Source organism: Pseudoliparis swirei, chromosome 21 (genome assembly GCF_029220125.1).
Source record: "Pseudoliparis swirei isolate HS2019 ecotype Mariana Trench chromosome 21, NWPU_hadal_v1, whole genome shotgun sequence".
NCBI lineage: Eukaryota > Metazoa > Chordata > Actinopteri > Perciformes > Liparidae > Pseudoliparis > Pseudoliparis swirei.
In genome coordinates this window covers 11,897,122-11,922,839 of record NC_079408.1, presented here as the reverse complement: position 1 = coordinate 11,922,839, position 25,718 = coordinate 11,897,122, and the positions used below count along the sequence as shown (strand labels likewise).

Here is a 25,718-nt window from a genome sequence, read left to right as displayed (position 1 = left end):
ACTGAGCTTCTTCAGTATCAGTATTTGAGTTGGACTCATCAAAACTGTAAGTGGGGGAGGGGAGGGGTCAGGTCATCAAATTGGCACCAGAACTGAGACGTGTGAGAAAGAGACGCTTTGGAAAGCTATTCACATACTATCAATCATTAGGATGTTTTTCGGGGATGAAATTAAAACCCTCGTAGGAACCAGATGTTGGCCAGATGAAAAATCACTGCTGCTCGTTGACGTAAAAGGAACCGAAGCGCCACGACGAATACCATTCACGTGTAAACACCGGCTGGGGGCCGCGGGCCGATGCCGAACGCGGGAGCGAGTCCGAGTAAACGATGACGGGGAAACCACTTCACCCGTTTTGGCGCCAGCTCGCTTGACCACATCTTACAAGTTCAACATTATGGGATATCCACTTCCTGGATGTGAATGAGCTCATTTCTTTAAAAAAATAAAAATGAAAACTGTGTTTAACTCCTCCGTTTTCCCCCTTTTCACTGTATCAAAACCCAACACGTCTAAAAGCATCACCCGTCTTATTCTTCTCACATCTCGTCTTCTCGGGTGTAACTAACGAGCTCAACGCGGCCTTTAGATTCCCAAACCTTCCAGTTCAAAGCCTGTGAGTGTTTTCCATTTGACAAGATGGTTGCCTGGCAACAACAGACTCTCACCGGGACCGATAAAGTAGCCAAAACCGCTGATGTGGCGACGCAAAGAAAAACAACATACGTGTAAACATTTTTTTTTTTTCTTCCTCCAGTTTAAAAAAAATCTTCCCCCAACTAATGAAGTCACAATCACAAGACACTCTCGGGTTCATCCTCAGATTCAAGTGTCTTTGTTTGTTACATGTTTGTGAAAACATTGTCACTTATATATATATATACATCTATATATTTCTTTTTTACCCACATTTCAGTCTTTTTTTAGGCGACAGTCCGTTACCGTGCAGGTTGGCAGAGGACAGCTCCTCCCAAATTAAAAAACACTGACCAGGTGATGAGTCAGAAAATAAGTGCCAAAAGATAAAGAAAGAGTAGATAAAGAAACATTAGATGAAGAAACATTAGCTGTGTGCGTGAAAGAAAACATGTTGGGAAGAATGAAAACTAAAACTAAAAATGCGGCAAAGAGAAAACAAACCCGAGATGGAGCGAATGAACCAAACGCGTCGAGTCGATGAGAAGTTAGTTTAAAAATCGCCCACGAGTGTCCAAAACATAAAGTGCAGGCAGTGTCCGTCCTTCTTTGAAACCGCCGTCGCCCCCGGCCTTTAAAAGAGTCCAAGAGCAAAACAAAAACAACAAATAAAGATCATGAATGCTGAATCGTCGACAATCCGCGGTTCAACGGAAGGATTCCAGAGGAGTCTCTCTCTCAAGGCAGGCGTTGGATTTGGTTGTCAGTTTATTGAAAGTCCGAGGAGCGCCACGCCCCCCGCGCCTCCACCCGAATGCCTCCCTCGCCGCCCCCGTCACTCGACCCGGACCAGCAGTCCGTAGAGCAGCGTGCCGCCCTGCTCCTTCGTGACCCATTCGATCTCGGAGTTGCTGAAGCGAGGGTCCAGGGGCTCGCTGTGGCCCAGAGTCTGCGGCCCCGCCTTGTAGGAGCCCGGACGCACGCACACCTGGAACCCCACCTGGGCGTGGTGGCTGCGGTGAGAACGGGGGTCCCGAAACCTGCGTGGAGGAGAAGGAGAGCCGTCAGGGTGGTGCCCCCGCCTCCCCACTGTGGCGCCGCAGACGGAGGACTTACTGCACTTTGGGGGCGAACACCTCCATGCCGGAGTAGCGCATGGTGGGGGAGAGCCGCACTCTGGGGGCCTCCCTGCCGGGGCCGCTGTTCTCCTCCGGCTCGCTGTAGCCGCTCGGCCCCTCGGCCTTCACCGGGGACACCGAGAAGATGGAGGACGTCCCTGCGACGACAAAACCACGTCCAGCGTAAAGACCCCCGTTTCTCACATTTAGTGCGGCCCCTGAACGCGACATGAAAAGCACGCGTTCTACTTTAAATCCTGCGCGGCTCCATTTCAGTACTTTCACTTTTTTTTTTAAATCGCTCGCATTTAACCCGCGGCGAGGGTGAACCTCGCGAGCGCCGCAGTTTAATGTGGAAGTGAGACGGGACGGATATCTGCTTCATGGGCGCCTCGACCATCGGCGCCAGTCATGGCAAAACCCGCTACCGCCCCCTACTGGTGAACACATGTATCGCCCTGCAGCTACTTCAGGTGAAAGCAGGTGAGTTTTAAATTCACACAGTGTTTAAAATGATACCAAGAAAATAAGGATGATGGGGGCAAGATACTAACACACTATAATACAATAACAATTCTGACAACAATATTTGCACTTAAAATATCCAGCGTGCCACATATATGTATATATATATATGAATGTATATATAGATATATACTTATGTGTGTGCATATGTATGAATATATATACAGGACTGTCTCAGAAAATTAGAATATTGTGATGAAGTTCTTTATTTTCTGTAATGCAATTAAAAAAACAAAAATGTCATGCATTCTGGATTCATTACAAATCAACTGAAATATTGCAAGCCTTTTATTCTTTTAATATTGCTGATTATGGCTTACAGCTTAAGAAAACTAAAATATCCTATCTCTAAATATTAGAATATCATGAAAAAGTATACTAGTAGGGTATTAAACAAATCACTTGAATTGTCTAATTAACTCGAAACACCTGCAAGGGTTTCCTGAGCCTTGACAAACACTCAGCTGTTATAAATCTTTTTTTTACTTGGTCTGAGGAAATATTAAAATTTTATGAGATAGGATTTTAGAGTTTTCTTAAGCTGTAAGCCATAATCAGCAATATTAAAAGAATAAAAGGCTTGCAATATTTCAGTTGATTTGTAATGAATCCAGAATGCATGACATTTTTGTTTTTTTAATTGCATTACAGAAAATAAAGAACTTTATCACAATATTCTAATTTTCTGAGACAGTCCTGTATATATATGAATGTATATATACTTATGTATGTGTGTATGTACATGTATGCATATATGTAGTTTTGTGTGTGCATATACATGTATGTGTGTATATATATCAATATGCGTGTGTGTATTTATGTACACAGTGGTTAGCAAGTCTGTCCTTCAATCAGGGGGTTGGTGGTTCAATCCCCACCCTGGTTGATGCGTCCTTGATTAAGACACTTAACCCTGAATTGCTCCCTGTAGCCGTGTCTACGGTGTCTGAACGTAACAGGATTGTAAGTCATTTGGATGAAAGCATCAGCTAAATGTCATGTCATGAAGCGGTGGCTCTCCTACCAGACAGCAGCTCGCTGTGGTCCAGCGTGCGCCGCAGGGCTCCCACGGTGGTGCCGTGGTACGCGATGTGCCACTTCTTCAGCGCATTAGAAGCCTCGCAGTGGGGCTTGATCCTGCAGAGGACACGTGGCTTATAGAGATGTGGATATGACAGCGCCGCTGTACATGCTAGTTACAGATTATCAGATACACAGCCTGCAGGTAGTTGAGATGTTTAACTCGTCCCAAATGAAAAACCCATGAATTAGAAATATGATCCTTTTCCGTCAGTCATCCACAGTGGTTATTTCCATTAAAAAACACAAAAAGGTTATAAGGAACTACATTTGATATTTAAATATTTGCTTTGATTGAAAAAATGTTTTAATCTTGACATAACTCATTTTATTGGTATATTAGAAGCTGCTTAGAGCTCGTTAGGAAGTTAGAAACGGGTCATGATTCATCTCTAATCTTTGATATTGCTGTGAAAATATCTGTTTATTCAAGTCTCTAACCAAATTTACATTTCACGTATCGTGACAACAGTATAATGTAACTTATTTTTACTGAATAGAGCTTGATCCATCACATTGTAACTCAGTGGAACAGATCACTGTCATAATAACATTAAGAGACACAAACACATGTTTATCTCTGAGATACTCGGTAGTTTGAGACGCGAGCGAGGAACCGTCCTCTCACCTGAGGGCGAAGCGGCACCAGCCGAAGGGCAGGGCGTAGTCCCGCGGCGGTTCTCCTCTCTTGTAGTACGCCTCGTCGCCCCGGAGCTTGTGGCACGACTCGCAGTAGCAAAGGTTGTACTTGGCGTCCTCGTTAAAATATCCATCTTATGAGCGGGGGGGGGGGGGGGGGCAGCGGTCGTGAGCGTCACATGGTTCTAGAGCCGAGTCAAAGGTCGCGGCGGAAAGGTCAAACTCACCTGGCAAAGTGAGCAGGTCCTTGAAGCGCGAGCACAGGGCCTGGTATTCACACGTCTTGTTGGGGTTGACCTCTGGAGGCGGCGTCCAGCACACACTCTCTTTGATTCCTGCACGGAGAAAAAGGAGAAAGGTCAGACAGACAGGCGGTCAGACAGACAGGCGGTCAGACAGACGGTTAGACGGACAGACATGTGATCACTTTATTATTTTATCATAGGAGACATTTGTGTGAACTTGTCATAATTAGCATGACTTTGATCTGTGTTCCTGCTCCACACACACTGACACACACACACTGCTTCTATTATTAATCTATGTTTCTTTCTATTATTGCTTCTATTATCATTCTCTTTTTCCCAATGATGATTATCATTAGTCGTAATCAATCTGATATTATCATTTCTGATATTATTGCCGCTACAGGCACACCGTGCTATTTCATGACTTATCTTTCATGGTACATTATACCGTGACTTCTTTTCTTAAATTCCTTAAGAAATATGAGACTATAACTTGTTTATGGCATTTTACACTTTGCCTTTCTTGACAAATTCTACGATTACTTTTTTACAACATTTTCCTTTGATTACATTGTTAATAAACTATTCTATGACTTTTTATAGCATACTAAGCTTTTGTTTATGAGATAAAACTATTATAAATCTATTCTGACTTTTTTTAAATGACTTGTTTGCTACTATGCTAGTGCTTTTATTTAAAAAATTTATATAAAACATTTTTCTGACTAATTAATGTTTTTGGGACACTTTCATGAGAATGTGCCTGGCGTGAGGTCACGGTGACCTCACCGTGACCTTTCTGTGACCTTTAACCATCAAAATGTAATTGATTGTAACTGGTAGACAATCGATTTCATGAGATGTTTCCAAGGGAATCGAACGGACGGACAACTGGAACCACGTGGCGTCTGACCACAGCCGTCAACAAAACAGAACCCAGACGCTTCTTACCGTCAACCATGTCCGCCTTCTCCATGTCGCCCTGACAACGGGTCTCACCGCTCTCGCCACCCACAGCTGGCACGCTGTCCGTTACTATAGTAACCTGCCATGATGACAACATTTATTCGCACATCATTTTCGGGTTAAGTTTAGAGTGACGCTGAAATTATTATTAGCCGATCAGTCAATCACCAGGACACATTTAGGAACATTTCATTTGAGATAATTCATTAAAGTCATCAGGCGGAAATATCCAACATCAACCCGACTGCTTCAGAGTGTGAGTGAGTGAGTGTGAGAGTGTGTGTGTGTGTTTGTAAGTGAGTGAGTTTGTGTGTGATTGAGTGAGTGTGTGTTAGAGTGAGTGTGTGAGTGAGAGTGTGTGTGTGTGTGTGAGTGAGTGTGTGTGAGTTTGATTGAGTGTGTGTGAGTGAGTATCAGAGAGTGAGTGAGTCAGTGTGTGTGTGAGTGAATGTGTGAGTGAGAGTGTGTGTGTGAGAGAGTGAACGTGAGTGTGAGTGTGTGAGAGTGAGTGTGTGTGAGTGTGATTGAGTGTGAGTGAGTGTGTGTGAGTTTGAGTGTGTGTGATTGAGTATGAGAGAGTGAGTGAGTGAGTGTGTGTGAGAGTGAGTGTGTGTGAGTGAGTGTTGTCATCATGGCAGGCATGATGACAACATTTATTCTCACATCATTTTCTGGTTAAGTTTAGAGTGACGCTGAAATTATTATTAGCCGATCAGTCAATCACCAGGACACATTTAGGAACATTTCATTTGAGATAATTCATTAAAGTCAGGTGGAAACATCCAACATCAACCCGACTGCTTCAGAGTGCGAGTGTGTGAGTGAGAGTGAATGTGACTGAGAGAGTGTGAGTGTGTGTGAGTGTGTGTGAGTGAGAGTGTGTGTGTGTGAGAGAGAGAGTGAATGTGACTGAGAGAGTGTGAGTGTGTGTGAGAGTGAGTGTGTGTGAGTTTGATTGAGTGTGTGTGAGTGAGTATGAGAGTGTGAGTGAGTGAGTATGAGTGAGAGTGTGTGTGTGTGTGAGAGAGAGTGAATGTGACTGAGAGAGTGTGAGTGTGTGTGAGAGTGAGTGTGTGAGTGTGATTGAGTGTGTGTGTGTGTGTGAGTGTGTGAGTGTAGTTCTGACCTGTTCACACTGGCCATACAAGTCTATGAAGGGGTAGCAGGGTGAAGGAATGTCCTGCACCGCTACACCCTGGTCCATGCCGTTGACGTAGAGGTGGAGACAACTGTTGGCGTCCACCAGCAGACCCAACACCGTCCCCTCTGGACAGGTGTCCAGGTTGGGACCATAGTTCTCACATATCTGAGGAGGGAACAGAGGGATGAGTGTGAGACACAACCAGAGAACACGTGACAGACGAGTTTAGTTTAGTTTATTAAGGATCCCCATTAGTCTACACCGTAGTGGAGACTATTCTTCCTGGGGTCCAGGCAAAAAAAACATTACAATACAATACAAATACATAAAATGCGGTACAGCATGATCAATTATCACAAAAACACTGAGAAAACAACATTTACATGAAAAGTAAAATAATAATACCTAAATATCTAAAATAATAACCTAATCTACTATAATTTCCTTTCTGATTATTGCTGCCTTAAGTTTCCTTTTGAAATCACATTTATTTCTTGTTAGTCACACGAGTGAGCTGAAGTGTGTGTGTGTGTGTGTGTGTGTGTGTGTGTGTGTGTGTACCTTGAGGGAGTTGTGGAAGACAGAGTCTCTCTGCAGAAGCCAGGCGGAGCGTTTCAGACAACACGCCGTGGAGGGGAAGTTGAGGCGGTCGGGCGAGTGACCGATGACCCCCAACGACAGCGACGACGTCCACGACGGGTTCAGACGGTCGATTTGAAACTGGTGACCCCCAAAAAAAGAAAGTAAATGGATCCCGTTGATAGACTGGAACAGTCGCCGCCTAAAAATACCGCGTGGTCGTATTCTGTATACATTAAACGGTTATATAGCGTCACGACCGCGTCACCTGGACGCCACACACAGTTACCTGGAACAGCTGCAGGCGAGCCAGCGGCTGGGCGGTGACCAGCAGGCCCTGGTTGTAGCTGGACACTCTGGCTGCCGTCAGGTGCCGGTTGGACAGCTGGATGTTCTTGCCGTGGTTCTCCAAGAACACCATCCCGGTCGGCACCGACGGGCACGGCTCCGTCTCCACCTGGAGGCCGTGAGAGGCGACACGGAGGGGCTCGAGTTTCTCGGGGAATTCGATGATGCGGCGCATGACGGGTCCTCTTGACGGACAGGCGGGCGCGCCTACCTCTGTGACGGGGGTGCTGTCCTCCTCTCCTTCGCTGCAGCTGTCTGAGGAGAACGGCGGCGCCTTCACGCTCTCCGTGTCCTCCGTCGGCGAGGAGCTCACGATGGACACCGCCGTGACCCGCCCGTACAGGTCCAACACGGCGTAAACATTCTGCAGGGAGCCGGAGAGAGGCGCTGAATGGTAGCTGTGTCCCTGTAGAGGTGTGTGTGTGTGTGTGTGTGTGTGTGTGTGTGTGTGTGTACCTTGGCTAATGCAGTCGCTGCAGGTCCCATGTCTTCCCCGTCGATGAAGATGTGCATGGTGTCGTCACTGCACCTCTTCACACCCACGCGGTTCCCGACCTAAGAAACCGTGATGTTCTGGTTGAGTTCTACGAGCCCGCTGAAGGTGCAGGTATAAACTACCGGTGACCGACTACTTCTCAACTTTGTTCTCACGCTCAACTCGCGTCAGGAGAACGGCACACAAAAAGAAAAACAAATACCTCAATCTGTACATCAAACTAAATGAATGACCTGTTCCTAATCTAATTGTGTATAATCTACATTATCTGGTGACCACAGAATGGCATATACAGGACTGTCTCAGAAAATTAGAATATTGTGATGAAGTTCTTTATTTTCTGTAATGCAATTAAAAAAACAAAAATGTCATGCATTCTGGATTCATTACAAATCAACTGAAATATTGCAAGCCTTTTATTCTTTTAATATTGCTGATTATGGCTTACAGCTTAAGAAAACTCAAATATCCTATCTCTAAATATTAGAATATCATGAAAAAGTATACTAGTAGGGTATTAAACAAATCACTTGAATTGTCTAATTAACTCAGAAACCCTGCAGGGTTTCCTGAGCCTTGACAAACACTCAGCTGTTATAAATCTTTTTATACTTGGTCTGAGGAAATATTAAAATTCTATGAGATAGGATTTTAGAGTTTTCTTAAGCTGTAAACCATAATCAGCAATAAATCAGAATAAAAGGCTTGCAATATTTCAGTTGATTTGTAATGAATCCAGAATGCATGACATTTTTGTTTTTTTAATTGCATTACAGAAAATAAAGAACTTCATCACAATATTCTAATTTTCTGAGACAGTCCTGTATATATATATAAAAATTAATATACACTGCCGTTCAAAAGTTTGGGGTCACTTAGAAATGTCTTTATTTTTCAAAGAAAAGCACTGTTTTTTCAATAAAGATAACATTAATCAGAAATACACTCTCTACATTGTTAATGTGGTAAATGATTATTCTAGGTGGAAGTGTCTGGTTTCTAATGAAATATCTCCATAGGTGTATAGAGGCCCATTTCCATCAACTATCACTCCAGTGTTCTAATGGTACATTGTGTTTGCTAATCGCATTAGAAGACTAATGTCTGATTAGAATACCCTTGTGCAATTATGTTAGCACAGCTGAAAACAGTTATGCTGGTGATATAAGCTATACAACTGGCCTTCCTTTGAGCTTGAAGTTTGAAGAACAAAATTAATACTTCAAATATGAATCATTATTTCTAACCTTGTCAATGTCTTGACTATATTTTCTATTCAATTTTCAATTCATTTGATAAATAAAAGTGAGTTTTCATGGAAGACACGAAATTGTCTGGATGACCCCAAACTTTTGAACGGTAGTGTGTGTATATATATATATATATATAGATCTTCCACTGTAATCACAACACAATCTACACCCTTTGTTGACTCGACTGTTGAATAACTGTTGACCACGTTTCACTGGGTAGAGACTTGGCTTGTGTTCAAGTCAGAGACGGAGTTTGTTCTGGAAGGAGCTGGAGAGTTGCCAGTTCACTTCCCAGGCAGCGAGCCTCTAGCTGCTCATGCCTCTGTGCAGCACTGACCCTTCACTCCGACGTCTCTCCACAAATTAAGAATTCATACGTGGATGTAAATAAAGTAAAATAGTTTAACCCAGAAAACATATATATATATTATATATTATATATTTTATGTTATATATTATATATTTATTTTATTATGACTTTCTGTTGCACTTAGATAGATGCCAACTGCATCGTTGTTGCTCTGTACTTGTACATGTGTAATGACAATAAAGTTGAAACTAATCTAATCTAAAGAAAAAAACTGAATGAAAAGCGTGCATTGCATTAGCAACATGAATGCATTGCATGGCCGGCGCTGTGGGTTTTCCTCCTGTGGCTGCTTGTGTTTGTCCTTATTTGCATCAGGACACTGCAATAGCAGTTTTGTAAAGGAACCGTTAACCGTGTGCTTTGGCAATAGTTTAAAATGAAAACGGAAATAAATAAAGCTCTCTTAACATCCTTAAATCTGGGCTTTCACACAGCCGGAGAAGAGACCGTGGAGGGTTTTAAAGGTCTTTCGCGTGACCTCCAATCCATCTGAGATGCAGCTCACCGTCAGACGGTCCAGTGAACAGCCGTAGTTCTGGCGCTGCAGCACGCCGTTGCGACGGACCTCAGAGCCGCAGAGCAGCCAGGTGACCTTGGTGCGCAGCTGCGGGAGGGAGGGGGAGAGGCCCGACAGCGGGCAGGCCGGCAGCTCCGGAGGGGCCAGCGTGGTCAGGCCGATGTGCAGCGAACCGCACCACTGCTCAGCCACCTCGTCAATCCTCACCTGCAGAGGGCAGAGGAGACGTGAGATACATGCAGACGTGAGGAGGAGGAAGGGTGGATCATTTGTTATAAATGACGGGGAAGGGAGCGTCTTCAGAGCGTCTCTCTGAAGCCGTCGTTTACCTCAAACAGCTCGTCGGCTTTGAGCTCCTTGGCGCTGAACATAATGCCGTGGGCGTAACCTCCGACTCGCACGGCCTGGCAGCCGTCGCCGAGCAGGACCACATTCTTGCCGTGTTTACTGTGGAGTCGATGGGCGACGCCAGCTACTACCCAAACATGCAGGAGAGAAGAAACATGGAGAAGAGGCTTTGAGGACAACTGATATTTTGTATTCTTATTATTACTTTCGCATTGAAAATGCGGAAGGTTATGTTTTGATCACCGTGTATTTATTAATTAATTAATTTATTTGTATGCGTGTTACTCGCATAACACAAAAAGTATTAAACCGAATCGCATGAAATTTGGTGGTATGATTGGTTATTATCCGGGGACCATTTGATTAGATTTTGGGATCGATCGGGTCAAAGGTCAAGGTCATGAAAAGGTAAAAATCTTCTTTTTACCATAGCACGGTCAATTTTTTTCCAATTGGCATGCAACTAATGCCAAAATGTTCATAATGCAATGCCCAATCTTGTGATATGCGAAGGTATGCGCTCTACCGAGTGCCCATTCTAGTTTTATATTATTTTAATCTCTTTTTCTTTTGATTTACTTTTGAACAAAAAAACACATTTATACAAAAGCATTTTGGGAAATTCCATGAAAGATTTTAAAAATAACTAATTATTATTGTATTTTACAGATAATTTTAAAGTTTCGGATCTGAAAATGATCCGTCATTATTTTGTGATGCTCTTCAAGGCTCAGCAGGCGGCCTGAGGAGCCGGATGTTTACCTGGCGACTGGATGGGGAAGCTCTTCTCAGTGATGTTGCTGGCACACAGGCTGTTATCCAGCGGGCCTGAGGAGCTGGTGATGGACACCTGGACACACTGACCATACAGGTCGATCACAGCGTACACCTCTGAGAGAGAGAGAGCGAGAGAGAGAGATGGATGAAGTATTAGGTCGACATGTGAAACCAACACTCCTCACTGGTACCAGCAGTATTTCCACCATGTCGCTGCAGTACGGTCCAGATCCTCCTGCTGGTTTTACCTGGAGGCAGGCCGGTGCAGGCGACGCCTTGATCCACACCGTTAATGTAATAGTGGAGGTCTCCGCTGGCTGAGCGCATCATACCAATACGAGAGCCCGTGGTCAGGGAGTCCAGGTCACAACCGTAGTTGTTGCGCATTGTGTTGCCATCTTGCATGACGGCAGTGCCACTGCGGAAGAAAGGATGAGGACGGCAAAAACTTTGGAATTATTGATCTGAACATCCACAAACATGTTATTTATTTATGTTACTTTATAATTGCTGCAACATTTGCTCGCTGGACTTATGTGGGGCAGATATATATTTATCGAGTCATTTATTTCGATTAAGTTCTTCTGTTATTATCTTTTTTTTTTGTATATGTCCATTTCAACATATTCTACCTCAGCATCCAAGTGTCATAATCGATATCAGTCATAGTGTTGGGAAAATCAAGCTCATCGGGCTTGATGGCTGTCACTCCTGGACACAGAGGGGGGAGGAGAAAATCTGTGGTGATTACACATGAAATATATTTACAAAAAAGGGAGAGAGAGGTTAGAGAACAGACAACAGCTTTTCATTTATAGAATTTTTGACATTTATCGTGTTCAGGTATGAATTTTTGAATCAATAACAGAAACATTTCACCTGCTTCAATTGAACCCGACCAGCGGTCCACCATCTTCTGAATAATGATTTCGAAGAGCTCTCCATCCCGAAGGCACCTGCAAGGAGGCAACAGGTTTAGATCCTTCACAACAAATGATCTGAATTTAGCATTTGTTGTGCGAGAAACGTGTGATTATGAACTTCAGGTGTGACGATCTGCAAACATTCAGAGTCATTTGCTTCCTCACCGGTTGGAAATGACGATGGCGTCGTTGAACTCGCTGCGGCAGTTCTGACGCAGAGCGGTGCGCCCCCCGTTGGTGATGACGGCGTTACTGCCGTGCAGGTGGTGGAAACGCAGGTCGTTGGCTGCGGTGGCCCCTCCCACCGAGGAGGGGCTCCCGGGGGACGTGACCGTGGGGCCCTCTGAGCTGTCCTCTGCGAGAGGCAATAGGTCCACTAACAAAGAAAAAAGGGAATTGGATAAAAGTTCATGTCGTCTCTCGTGAAAACTTTCACTTATTCAGTATCTTTGAATGTTCGGAGGTCAAAAGGTTGCAGCGCTCACCGATGTCGTCCATGATGGTGGCTTGAGCAGCCTGGCCGTAGAGGTCCACCACGGCGTACACACTGGGGGGGACGTTCCAGGCCGCGGGGCCCTGGGCCACGCCGTTTACAAAGAAGTGGAGGCTGCCGTCCTCTTTTCGCACCACGCCGACCGTATCACCGGCCTGCAGGAGGAGCCGGGAGGGGAAAGGGTTAAACAGATCGTGGGAGGAGGAAGGAGGGCGAGTCGTAAAAAGACAAACGGGACTCGCCTTGAGCCGGTCCAGGTTGTGTCCGTACTCGTCCAGGATCGTCGTTCCGTTGTGCATCACGCCGTTACCCGTCATCATCCACGTGCCTGAGGAACAATAATAACGCAGTGAAAATGCTGTGTGTTGCCATGGCAACTCTTAAGGAGACATCCAGTTGCGTGACTTTTATCATCATCCACCTTTCATCGGGAACAAAAGCAAACTGTATGTTACCCGAGCGCAGGTTGGTCATGGTGGAGGGCAGCTGCAGGTGGGCGGGGTTGTGTGTGGTGACGCCGATCTCGATGGACCCCGCCCACTTGTCCACCATCTTATCGATACGGACCTGGAACACCTCGTTGGAGCGCAGCGGCCGGCTGCTCAGCACCACGCCGTGGTTGAAGTCATCCGTCGCACTGTGAGAGCAGTTTATTTTTTAATTTAGGAGTTTACCCCGGAGTATGTTCAAAGTGTTGCATGTAGAGGACTCTACACATCCTCCATTGTAAACATCGTATTTCTTTCACACGGATATTTACTTGCAAAACATACCAATAGATCATAGAGCTCTAAAGCTGAAGAGTTTTTGTAATTTGCAGGTATTTCCCAAACCTTTTGAAACTTTCCACAAATAGAAATATGATTCTCAGACAAGGAACATTTACCTTCATATTATACTATTATTAAACCTCTAAGACTGCGTCATGATGTACCCAGTTGTACGTACAGAGGTTGGTGACAGAAGATGCCATTAATCCTCAAAAAAAGCTCCCGTTAAAAGGTTTCAGGCTGAAACGCATCATAAAGGATTCGTCACGCAAACAAGTCGAGAATAAGAAGGCCTGTGACTCACTGCGGCCGCAGCGCTGTCCGGCCGTCGCTGATGACGGCGGCCTTCTGGCCACAGTTGGGATGGAAGAGCAGCCGGTCGGGCCCCTCCGAGTCCGGAGTGAGGGTAAGAGCCGGCCTGGGCCGGCCGACGTCCGGAGACAACGCCCTCATGATGGCGTTATTGCGTCGGAGGCGTTCGGTGTGGTTGTGGTTGTGCACGATGGTGACTTTGACCGCCATGCCGTAGAGGTCGACCACGCCGTAGACCACGTCGGGGGTCTGGGCTGCAGCGACACCTGGGGGAGAGGCCGAGAGGGTAGAGGTGCAAACCGAGGTACTGAAACCCCCAGGGTGTCCAACTTGTGTTTGTACATATTGATGACATACTTATAAAAAAGGTAGGACTTCTTCAGGCTTAATCTTAAACGCCTCGCTGACGTCGCAGTCAAATCATTAATTCTGGCTATTTTTCTGGCAGATTCTTAATTATGCGAAGCATCAGGGGATAACTAGCTAACGGGGATCTAAAGATCACATCTTTATCCTCTGAGCTGGTCGGCTGTGTTTCTCAATCCCTCATTTATAACCATCACCACTTCCAGCCCCCACCCGACACAGAGCGCCTCGGTGTGCCTCACCTTGGTCGATGCCATTGATGTAGAAATGGAGCGCTCCGCTGGCTTTGCGCATCAACCCGATGTGGTCTCCCTCCTGAAAGTGGAGGATAGCAGGTCACGGAGATTAGAAACACACACACAGTCCCACTCGGCGGCCGGCGGCGGGTGTGTGCGTCGGTACGAACCTGAAGTTCGTCCAGGCTGAATTCACAGTATTCCCTGCGGGTTCCTTTGCCGTTGGTTAGTATCCCACAGCCACTCATCATGATTGTACCTAACATCAGACAATTCATTTCACAATGAGCCGCTTCGTTTGATACAGTGTGTTTCGTGTCTGTGTGTGTGTGTGTGTGTGTGTGTGTGTGTGTGTGTGTGAGTGTTACCTGAGCGCAGATTGGTCATAGTTGCAGGATAGTCCAGGTTGTTGGGGTTGTGTGTGGTCACACCGATCTCTATCGAGCCGGACCACTTGTCCACCAGCTTATCGATGCGGATCTGAAGATATGAACAGAAACACATTTACACTTTTCTTGGAGTTTTTTCTTCTTCTTCCTTATTCATCAAGTGAAACGCTTCTCTGTTCCGCCTCGAGCCCAGAGACATGAACGCCTTATGTTCTGAACATACGGTGTTTATACCGCAACAATATACTGCTTTCTATATTTTTTTGTCAATAAAATCTCCTGATATTTAACTTGTTGTATTCTTTGTCTTTGCCAGCTTATGACCAGCAACTCTCCTCAAATATATGAATACATGCGTGTAATTGCCTTCTAGTGGTGCCTCTAAATCACAAAAATAGATTCTGGAAAATTGTGATGGGCCTTTTTACCGATAATATTATTATAAAACTAATATTACTATTGATCAGTCAATAAAAAAAATACTAAGAGATTGATAAAGGATCTTATTTGAAACTTTACTTCTGAATGTCAAATTATCAATCTCTAAAGTTGTAGCTCATATATATATATATAAGTCAGTGATCGCTCGTCAGCCATCACAACATTATTCTGTGCACAAACAAACATCACAGCACTGAGTCGTGTGATTGTAAACACCTCAAACATCTCGTTGTGTCGGAGCGGCCGGTTGGTCATCACCACACCGTTATTGAACTCGTCCAGCGGTCTCCTCCGCTCCGCCGTCTTGTTGTTGTTGCTCAGTTTGATCAGTGTGCCGCATTTCTCGTGGAACAGCAGCGCGTCGTTGGTGGTCATGGCGCCCGGCACCGCCGCCAGCCCGACCCCTCCGTTGCCAGCGGGGCTGTTCGTATTTCCGCTGCCTCCTCCTCCTCCTCCTCCTCCACTTTCTGCTGTTGTCCCTGATCCACCGTCGCTGTTGACTGCACCTCCTCCACTGCCCCTGTCGATTCTGGAAGAGGAGTCGGAACCGGAATTTCCTCCTGCTCCTCCTTCTCCTACGCCGCCGCCTGCTCCTCCACCGCCTCCGCCTTCTTCCCCTCCGCCCTCGTCCTCCGAGCGATAACAAGATACTATTGCGTTGTTGAACACGTCAAAGAGCTGGTGCTCCGTTAGAACTGGAGAGAAAGAGAGAGGGAGAGAGAGAAGAGGAGGTCATCACTGCTGGTCACGTCACACGAGGTCCATCAACCGGTGATGGAAGGATGTTCGTACCCGTGTCCGGCTCCAGGTTGTTGGGGAACTTGTCTGGTCTGCTGCAGCTCAGCTCAGGCGCTGTGAAGAGGTCAAACGGATGGAAATAACAAATCACAGATAATCCGTTGGAGAAAAAGAAAAAAACAGATCAAAAAGTCCCCCTACCTTCATCTCCATTGATCATTCCATTTATAGCTGCGTCATTCATCAGTGCCGTGATCCCCCCATCCTCCCGATCCCCACACACCACCACGTCCTCCTCCTCCACATCCTCCTCCTCCTCTTTGTCGTCCTCATCCACCTCCTCGTCCTGCTCTATCGTCTCTTTCTCCGTGGAGGCCGGCGGCGGCTCGCAGCTCACCACCGTCACCTGCGTGCACTTGCCGTACAGGTCCACCACCGCCCAGAGCTTGGGCGGCAGGCCGTTGGCGGCCGTGCCGCAGTCCTGCCCGTTCACCCAGAGGTGGAGCTCCCCGCGGGCGCTGCGCTGGATGCCCACGCGGTCGCCCTCGGCCAGCTGGTCCAGGTCGCGGCCGTACTCCTCCAGGACAGAGCGGCCGTCGCGCAGCACCGAGCAGCCCGACACGATCCAGGAGCCGCCCTTCAGGCCCGTGGCGCTGCTGGGAAAGTCCAGCGCGGTGGGGTCCAGCGCCGTGACACCGATCTCAATGGAGCCGCTCCACGAGTTCACCTGAGGGGAAAGAGCCGATGAACATCCGTCCGTCTCGAATACATCACAAATCTTGACGGGTCGCGGCCTTCCCAAGTTACCGACACTTGAAGTTTGTGTTCAATTTGTAATGATGCATGATACTTTTTTTTAAAAAGACATGAAACTTAAACAATAAGTCGTCACAAAAAGGACTCAAATGTCAGCTGTGATGTGAGAAGAGTGACGACTGGGCTAAAAACGGCCGGTAGATATCTATGGCAAACAAAGCGTGCCTTGTTGTATGATCCATCTCGTTATTTGAAGTCTTCCTGTCAGTGCGTCGCTCAGGGAGCAGTCCTTAGAAAATAAAGCAGGACAGTCAGAACACACAGTGACACACGAGGAGCAGACCCCAAGCGGTGTGTGCAAAGTCTACGTATGTCGAGCACTATGCAAATATCATGATTATTTCATCGCAATACAACATATTTTTAAAACACAGCACTCTGGGTCAATCTAATTCACTTCTCATCTCTCAGCACCCAACTTCCAAAATTAGACGTCCGATACATATTGATGCAGAAAGGCCGTGGAGCGTCGTGCTATATGTAGACCGGGTGCAGGAGACCGGATTTAAGGACAACATAGAGGATCATTTGGGGTCATAATGCAAGTGTATGGAGACTGTAATCGGTGTGATCCTCATGATGACCTCATCCTCTGTCGGGTCGTCACCGGACAAAACACCTGAAAAGTCAAGCCGTTCTTTCATTTTTAAATTTTACATTTTTGGAAGCGTTCATCCAAATGTGCAGATTCTGCCCATTTTTTTCCTCCTTTTTGATTGAATGAATTCTCGTGTCACACCACGAGATAATTATAATTGCTCAGCTGCTTGAGTTGCCAGACGGCGGTCCGATCTCCTTTATCGTGTTTTATTCGGCTTTCCACCGAGTCGTGACTGAAACAATGCGGCGCACTCGAAGCGTTACCTCCGCGAGCTTCCCCTTCCGAGGACTCACGCCACGAAACAAACGCAAAACTCCTTCCGCCTTCTTCGTGTGATATTGGACTCGTGTCGCGCGGGAATCTATTCCCCCGAGACACAAAACTCTGCATCGGCTCACGACTACGCGATACTTTATCGATCTATTCCTCGTGCGTTTCGCCTCCATGATGTGGGCGACGGAGCGCCGTGTCAGCCGCGGCGCAGAGGCGGCGCAGCTGGTGGAGATTCACGGTCTCGCCGGGAGACATTTCATCCCCCTCCTCCCTCCCCCTCAGCCCTCGGAGACCGTCCGACGAAAAGCCATGCGGTTTCGTTTCCTCAAAGAAAGAGAATCGAGTCAGAAGTCATCGGTAGACTTTCGTCAGCCGGTCTCCTTTTCTGTTCCTCCGCGGGCCGCCAGTCAAAGTCGGCAGAAATCCTCCCCGACGACGTGACCTTGAGCGTAACATTGAAGCCGTGACGACGCCACCCCCCCCCCCCGGGACATCTCTCTGCAGCTCACGTCCGTGCCAAGGAATAATGAAAGATTTCCTGCGCGGAAAAATCATTTTGAAGATGAAGCATGATGTAAATCTCCTCCTCTCCTCCGTCGTCTGCACCCCGTGGCGTCTCCCTCTGCTCTGAGGCAGGTGCGATGTAAGGCAGTGTGCTACGGAAAGACTGCGGATCTGGGTTAACAGATTTAGTAGTAACTCGGCCCGAACGGGTCGCTGTGTGGAGGAGACAGACATCTCCTCGCTCGCTTACGTAACAGCAGCCTGTCGGTGTCTGCCTCTCAGTCTCTCTCTCTAAGTCGCTCTCTAAATCTCTCTCTCGTTCTCACTCTCTCTGTCACCACTGGACAGCTTTTGAAAAGATTAAAAATTAATTGCATCCAAAGCAGAGCCTGAGAAAAGCTGCGCTGAGCGCCAACACAGCGAGACACGGTTAGCAGCTGCACTCTGTTCAGGGACAATTATCACAAGAAGCGGCGAAATCTTTAGAATAAATTGACATTTTAACAGCGACCATACAAAATATTGAGATTACGTGGATATGTATTCACCCTGAATTATTTTCATTTTTAATCAACCTGCCATTTTATCAATTGAAACATATAGTCATAGGTAATGTTGTCAATAAAACTATTAAACTACTATTAAAGTAGTTAAATTACTATCAAAGTAGTCTATGAAGAGCTGTAATCAGCTGTGACTCATAGTTTGGTGATATAAGCTACAATAGAACATCTCCAATTATAAATACACATTTGACTCATACAATATTCCACAATATGTTGTTGACAAACTCCAGTAGGGTTGCAGACTGCAGAGGCGAAATCCATTACCACAGACGAGCTCTCCTCCACTGATAACAGACAACATGTAAACACTGTGCACAAGATGGAGAGGCCTGAGTCACAGGAGCAGCACGGCAGTGACATAGATAGATAAGCACTTATGTCCAAGTGTTATGAAAGCTATTTGACGGTAATGAAAGAAGGATGTGTGGAAGAATTGAATTTGCTCTTTTTAAAATCACATCAACAACGTCATACTGAACAGCAGAGACGGTCGTGTGAAAAGCAAACTTTAAAAACAAGGTATGCATGTTTAGGTTTTAGGTTATGAGATCCTTTACAGAAAAAAAGATGTTGTTTTGATAACCGAAGAGTATTAACAGTGAACTACCGGTGCATTTACGGATTGGTGAAAGACAATGCGATCAATAACAGATGGTCGAAGACAGAAGCTCTAAAACAATTGATGTCGTTGTTCGCTGGAGAGAGGACGCCCTCTATCTGGAACTGGAGGACAGTAGAGGAAGAAAGGTCCACTCTACTTGGTTCCCACTCTACAGTAGAGGAAGAAAGGTGCACTCTACTTGGTTCCCACTCTACTTGGTTCCCACTCTACTTGGTTCCCACTCTACTTGGTTCCCACTCTACTTGGTTCCCACTCTACTTGGTGCCCACTCTACTTGGTGCCCACTCTACTTGGTGCCCACTCTACTTGGTGCCCACTCTACGGTAGAGGAAGAAAGGTCCACTCTACTTGGTTCCCACTCTACTTGGTTCCCACTCTACAGTAGAGGAAGAAAGGTGCACTCTACTTCGTTCCCACTCTACTTGGTGCCCACTCTACAATATAAGAAGAAAGGTGCACTCCACTTAGTTCCAACTCTACTTGGTTCCCACTCTACTGTAGAGGAAGAAAGGTGCACTCCACTTGGTTCCCACTCCACTTGGTTCCCATACTTGACACATGAGCTACAAGAAAGAACAAGTCCCCTCAGTAGGAGAGGAAGAGAGAGTGTTTACAGATAGCAGGCGAGGGATTAATGAGTTGTACCTTTTAGTGGTCAAACTCCTCGTGCATTAGGCTCCACCAGCAGGTCTGAGGTCTGTTTGTGTCAAGACGCCAGTGGAGAGCAACATGGCAGTCTGTGTGGTGTTGTTCAATGTTACGCATAACAGTTGATTGACATGTATGTTTATCCAATAGGAAGACCTATGTTGGTAGGCTGTGGACCAATAGGATGGGGGAGTGAATGTGGGGGGCGAGGGTCAGATACGGAGTGAGCTGGCGAATAAACATGTCAACTTCAGTACACAGTTTGTCTCACGCGCATTACTAAGCGAACTCGACATGGTGTCAGAAGTGCTGTGTAGCTAAAGCAGGATATGTAACAGTTGTACTAATGTAGGGACGTCGGTCAAAGTTCGGAAGAAGAGTTCGGTGAAGTTTGATGAGTGATAACGAGCAGGACGGGGAGGCAGCTAACATCAGCATGGCGGCTAACACACCCAGCGCTACGTTTAACATCCAGCCACCGGAGCCCTTTGATTTTTCCAAGCCGAACGACTGGACAAAATGGATTCGGAGATTTGAGAGATTCCGTCAGGCAAGCAACCTGTCAGCAAGCTCCGAAGTCAACCAGGTGAACACCTTGATATACTGCATGGGAGATGACGCAGATGACGTCTTGAGAGGCTTAAAACTAAGCGCTCCAGACCAGCAAGTATACGCAAAAGTGAGAGACGGATTTGAGTCTTTCTTCATTGTTAGAAAGAACATTGTATATGAGCGCGCGTGTTTTAACATGCGCAAACAGGAGGCAAATGAAACAGTGGACGTTTTTGTAACTGCCTTACACGCATTAGCGGAACACTGCAATTATGGGACATTGCATGACGAGCTAATCAGAGATAGGATTGTAGTGGGACTGGCTGATGCAAGGCTCTCCGAACGCATGCAGATGGAGAAGGATTTAGACCTGGGAAAAGCCCTTAACATGGCAAGACAATCAGAGGAGATAAAAAAGCAACAAAACACACTGAGGAGTGATGCCAGTAGTGTAGTGCAGATGGATGCAGCCACTGTGGACAGAGTGTTTGAAGGCAGAAAGCAAAAAGAGAAGCCCAAGTTTAACACATACAAAAGTGATGGAGCAAAGACACACTTCAGCAGCCAGAGTAAATACACACATAGCTCCCAGTGCTACAAATGTGGTGGCTCACCTCACCCTAGACATGAGTGCCCTGCCAACGATGCAAAGTGTCACTCATGTGGAAAGAAAGGACACTTTCAGCGTGTCTGTCGTGCAGGCGAAAACGTGGACGGTATTGAGACGGAGGAGGAGGATGAAAGTTTCTTCCTGGGTTCTGTGACGTCCGACAAAGCTGCATGGACCGCTAACATAGGAATAAGGAACACCACAATCAGGTTCAAACTCGACACCGGAGCGGATGTCACTGCTGTGTCACAGACTGATATGAACCGCATATTTTCCGGTACACGGCAGCCTGTTCTCCAGAAAGCAGAGAGACCTTTGCTTGGTCCGGGACGGATGCCGCTGGAGGTGTCGGGATTCGCCAGACTGCAGCTGAGGAGTGGAGTCAAACGGACCATGCAGAAGGTTTACGTGGTCAAAAATCTGAGCACGCCCTTGCTCGGATTTCCAGCCATTACAGCCCTTGGCCTGCTCAAACGTGTTGCCAGCATAGATTTGAACACTCTCAAGTCGACGTACCCTAGACTGTGCAGTGGGCTAGGTGAGGTGAAACGGGCATATCACATAAAACTTCAACCAAATGCTGTGCCTTTCTCACTGAAAACCCCTAGGAGAATTCCACTGCCGCTGGTGGGGAAAGTCAAGGAAGAGCTCCAGCGAATGGAAAAGCTGGGCGTCATCAGCCGCGTGGAGGAGCCAACAGACTGGTGTGCCGGTATGGTGGTCGTACCAAAGAAAAACAGTCCACGTCTGAGACTGTGTGTGGATTATACTGGCCTGAATGAGTATGTGTGCCGTGAAAAGTACATTCTGCCGTCTGTGGATCAGTCCCTCGGAATGCTTGCCGGAGCAAAAGTGTTCAGTAAATTGGATGCTAACATGGGGTTCTGGCAGATCCCCTTAGCCGAAGAGTCAGTCATGTACACCACATTCATAACACCCTTCGGGCGGTTCCACTTTAACCGCCTTCCCTTCGGCATCAACTCAGCACCCGAACACTTTCAGTGCATGATGGCGGAAGTCATAGAGGGGTTGGAGGGTGTGGTCTGCCACATCGATGACTTACTAGTGTGGGGACGGGACCAAGATGAGCACGACACTCGACTCCATGCTGTGCTACAAAGAGTAGAGAAAGCAGGCATCACCCTGAATGTGGAAAAGTGTGACATCTCCAAGAGCGAGATGGCCACATCATCTCAATCACGGGCATCCGGCCCGATCCGAAGAAGACGGAGGCTATCAGGGAGATGAAGGAGCCCACAAATGTGAGTGAGATGAGGAGTTTTCTCGGCATGGTCAACCAGCTGGGAAAATTCATTCCTCAGCTGGCCGAAAAGGACAAAGCACTCCGCGACCTCCTCTCGAAAAAGAACTGCTGGGTGTGGGGCACGGACCAGGCAATGGCGTTTAAGGAGCTGAAGGAGGCACTTGCTTCTCCTCCAGTGCTGGCCATGTATGACCCGAACAGGGACACTAAAGTATCAGCCGATGCATCTTCGTATGGCTTGGGAGGCGTTATTCTCCAGAAGGTGGACGGTGAATGGTGTCCTGTGGCTTATGCATCGCGGTCACTCTCTCCAACTGAACAACGCTATGCACAAGTTGAAAAGGAGGCTCTAGGCCTCACATGGGCCTGTGAACGGTTCCGGGATTTCCTCCTGGGAAAGCATTTCATCCTGGAGACCGACCATAAGCCTCTTCTCAGCCTACTTGGAGCCCAAGCACTTGATCTTCTGCCGCCAAGAATTCAGCGCTTCAGAATGAGGCTCATGCGCTACTCGTATTCAATCATACATGTGCCAGGGAAGTCCCTCTGGACAGCAGACACACTGTCACGCTCGCCTGTGAAAGCGAGCGTGTCCCCAGATGAAAACGAACTGATGGAGAGCACAAACATAGATGTGGACTGTATCATGGAAAATCTGCCTGCCAGCCCCTCATACATAGGGAATCTGAAAGAGCAGCTCAAAGCTGACAGTGTCTGCTCACGGGTCATGACGCTGTGCAGAGAAGGATGGCCAGCGCATGTCAAACAGGAATCAGTGCTGAAAAACTACTGGCTAGAGCGAGCCACACTCACAGTGGAAGACGGTTTGCTCCTCAAAGACTCACGGCTGGTAATACCTGCAACACTGCGGAACGACGTGCCAGCCAAGCTGCATGAAGGACACCAAGGTGTCGTGAAATGTAAAGCGCGCGCACGCCAGGCTGTATGGTGGCCGGGACTTGGTCAGCAGATAAACGACATGGTCCTCAAATGCAGAACATGCATACAAGAGAGACACAATCACAATGAGCCGCTCATGCCCAGAGCTCCCTGACCGACCATGGCAGAAGTTGGGGGCGGACCTCTTTGAACTGTTTGGAAAGACGTACTTACTTGTCGTCGACTATTTCTCGAGATATATTGAGATTGCACTCTTATCTCACACCAGGTCCACCGACATCGTCACGCATCTAAAGTCAATCTTCGCTCGCCATGGCATCCCGGAGGTAATGATGTCAGATAACGGACCTCAGTTTTCTGGACAGGCCTTCGCCTTGTTTGCAGCTGCATACGGATTCAGACATGTCACCAGCAGCCCGAGGTTCCCGCAAAGTAACGGCGAAGCAGAACGGGCGGTTCAGACGGTGAAAAACCTTCTAAAGAAGGCAGATGACCCCTACCTGGCTCTACTCGCTTATAGAGCCACTCCTCTTCAGAACGGATACAGCCCGGCTCAGCTTCTCATGGGCCGACGTTTACGCACCACGGTGCCAACCGTTCCCTCTCATCTGGACCCTACACTGCCTGACAGCCATGCACTGGCTCAGAAGGAAAAGGAGAAGAGGATGTCAGATGCTGCACACTATAACAGGCGTCACCGTGCAAAAATGCACAGCGTCTTGTCACCAGGAGAACATGTATGGGTCACCGACGCCAAGACGTCTGGAACTGTGATCCAGAACCACTCTACTCCAAGATCTTATTTGGTGGATTTACCTCAAGGAGTGGTGAGACGCAACCGCCTGCATCTGATACCTCTACAGGCGCCTACACAAGAGAGGACTTCACCACAGCAGCACATGTCAGAGCAGGCTCCCATGTCACCTGCTGTGACACCTCCAGTGTTACCTGCAGAGACTCCCAATCTCAGAACTAGGTCTGGGAGAGCCATCATTGAGCCCACTAGGCTTAACTTGTGAATTGAAATGAAATGAAAGAAATCTCTGAAATATATGTTGAGTTATTGTTGTGTTAGGGTGTCATGGTTATGTGAAAGCTTAGTTGAAGCTAATACGTTTAGTTAAAGCACTTTATGTTACAATGTGAGAATGCAGGGAACTGCAGTTGTTTAATTAATGCACTTGTTTCATACAAGTTCCAATGCTCACCAAAGTGCCTAACATTGTTCTCCTTACAGGGTTCGAATGGTCTGATGGAAACAATAGTTTATTCTCTGTTCTTAAAAGGGAAGATGTGGTGTTGTTCAATGTTACGCATAACAGTTGATTGACATGTATGTTTATCCAATAGGAAGACCTATGTTGGTAGGCTGTGGACCAATAGGATGAGGGAGTGAAGGTGTGGGGCGAGGGTCAGATACGGAGTGAGCTGGCGAATAAACATGTCAACTTCAGTACACAGTTTGTCTCACGCGCATTACTAAGCGAACCCGACAGTCTGAACGTTAACCGCCGGTAACCGACAGCAATGCAGCTTCAGGTTCACTCATATCCCCCCCCCAAAAAAAATCCGTCTGTCACGCGCTCCCCCGAAACAAAACTCACCAGAGAGCCGACGACAAGTTAACGAGCTAAGCTGAGCTCGAGCGGGCCGATAAACAACAGCAAGTCCTCGTCAACAAGCTCCCTCCACACGAACGCGGGGCTGCGCGCGCGCTAGCCGCTCGTGAGCTAACTGACGGTACCGAGCGACGCGCGGGTTCCGCTTCACGAACCCGCGCGTCAGGACGTCTTCACTCCTCGGCGCGGTGTCCGTCACCGGCGAATCTCAGTGCGTGTGATGCAGCCCGCGGGTAACACCCCGGGGCCCGCCTGTCGAGCCCCGTGAAACCGCCCCGGGGAGGAGAAGCCCCTCACTGCGGGCAGCGGCAGACCCCCGGCCCGTCCGACGAGCGCTGCTCCCGCACTCCCGCTGCTCTCATCCCCGCTCGGGAGCAGCGGCAGCGGCCGCCGGGCCTGTTGTTATTTACCTTTTTGTCGATGCGGACGGTGAAGACATCCCGGTCCCTCAGCGGCTCCTTGCTCAGCACCAGGCCGTGGTTGAACTCTTGGACTGGCTGGTTGCGCTGGGCGGTTCGGTTCGAGTTGGACAGGCCGATCAGCTTTCCGCTCCGCGGATGCAGCTCCGCCGCCATCTTCAGTGGGCGGCCAATATTCACGACAGTCGGGGGGTTTTGCGACAGTTGCTGACGTTATGGCAGCTGGTAGATTACTGTAATCGATCCGAGTTGGCTGCACCCTGCACCGCACCCAGCCCTGTATACAGGACTGTCTCAGAAAATTAGAATATTGTGATAAAGTTCTTTATTTTCTGTAATGCAATTAAAAAAACAAATATGTCATGCATTCTGGATTCATTACAAATCAACTGAAATATTGCAAGCCTTTTATTCTTTTAATATTTAATATTTTTTAATTGCATTACAGAAAATAAAGAACTTTATCACAATATTCTAATTTTCTGAGACAGTCCTGTACATGGGTGCTATAATGAAACGACTTGAAACCTCATTCATGTCGCAAAATTACTCAAAATAACGCTTTAATAATTTAAAGCTCGACACTCATTTGTTTTAAATATAATTATAACACTA

At 47.2% G+C, this 25,718-nt stretch overlaps 1 protein-coding gene across 3 annotated transcripts; it reads right to left on the bottom strand.

The window, feature by feature from the left end:
* Positions 1 to 330: 330 nt before the first annotated feature.
* On the bottom strand, positions 331 to 25,259 carry neurl4 (neuralized E3 ubiquitin protein ligase 4). 3 transcript variants are annotated; one of them, XM_056443464.1, is made up of 29 exons: positions 25,095 to 25,259; positions 15,911 to 16,436; positions 15,764 to 15,823; positions 15,188 to 15,666; positions 14,510 to 14,621; positions 14,312 to 14,400; positions 14,148 to 14,220; positions 13,532 to 13,805; positions 12,913 to 13,094; positions 12,700 to 12,785; positions 12,450 to 12,612; positions 12,130 to 12,340; positions 11,921 to 11,997; positions 11,674 to 11,779; positions 11,290 to 11,459; positions 11,027 to 11,155; positions 10,246 to 10,391; positions 9,905 to 10,123; positions 7,737 to 7,835; positions 7,492 to 7,644; positions 7,222 to 7,389; positions 6,915 to 7,073; positions 6,339 to 6,518; positions 5,198 to 5,291; positions 4,226 to 4,333; positions 3,988 to 4,132; positions 3,304 to 3,416; positions 1,753 to 1,912; positions 331 to 1,676 (listed from the first exon to the last, which is right to left on the bottom strand). In XM_056443464.1, the coding sequence occupies exons 1-29, from the start codon at positions 25,257 to 25,259 to the stop codon at positions 1,472 to 1,474; spliced, it is 4,851 nt and encodes a 1,616-aa protein (XP_056299439.1). In that variant the 3' UTR covers positions 331 to 1,471. The 3 variants fall into 3 exon arrangements, with proteins under 3 accessions (XP_056299439.1, XP_056299440.1, XP_056299441.1); XM_056443465.1 differs by having other exon boundaries at positions 10,246 to 10,388; XM_056443466.1 differs by having other exon boundaries at positions 11,674 to 11,752.
* Between the last annotated feature and the right edge of the window lie 459 nt (positions 25,260 to 25,718).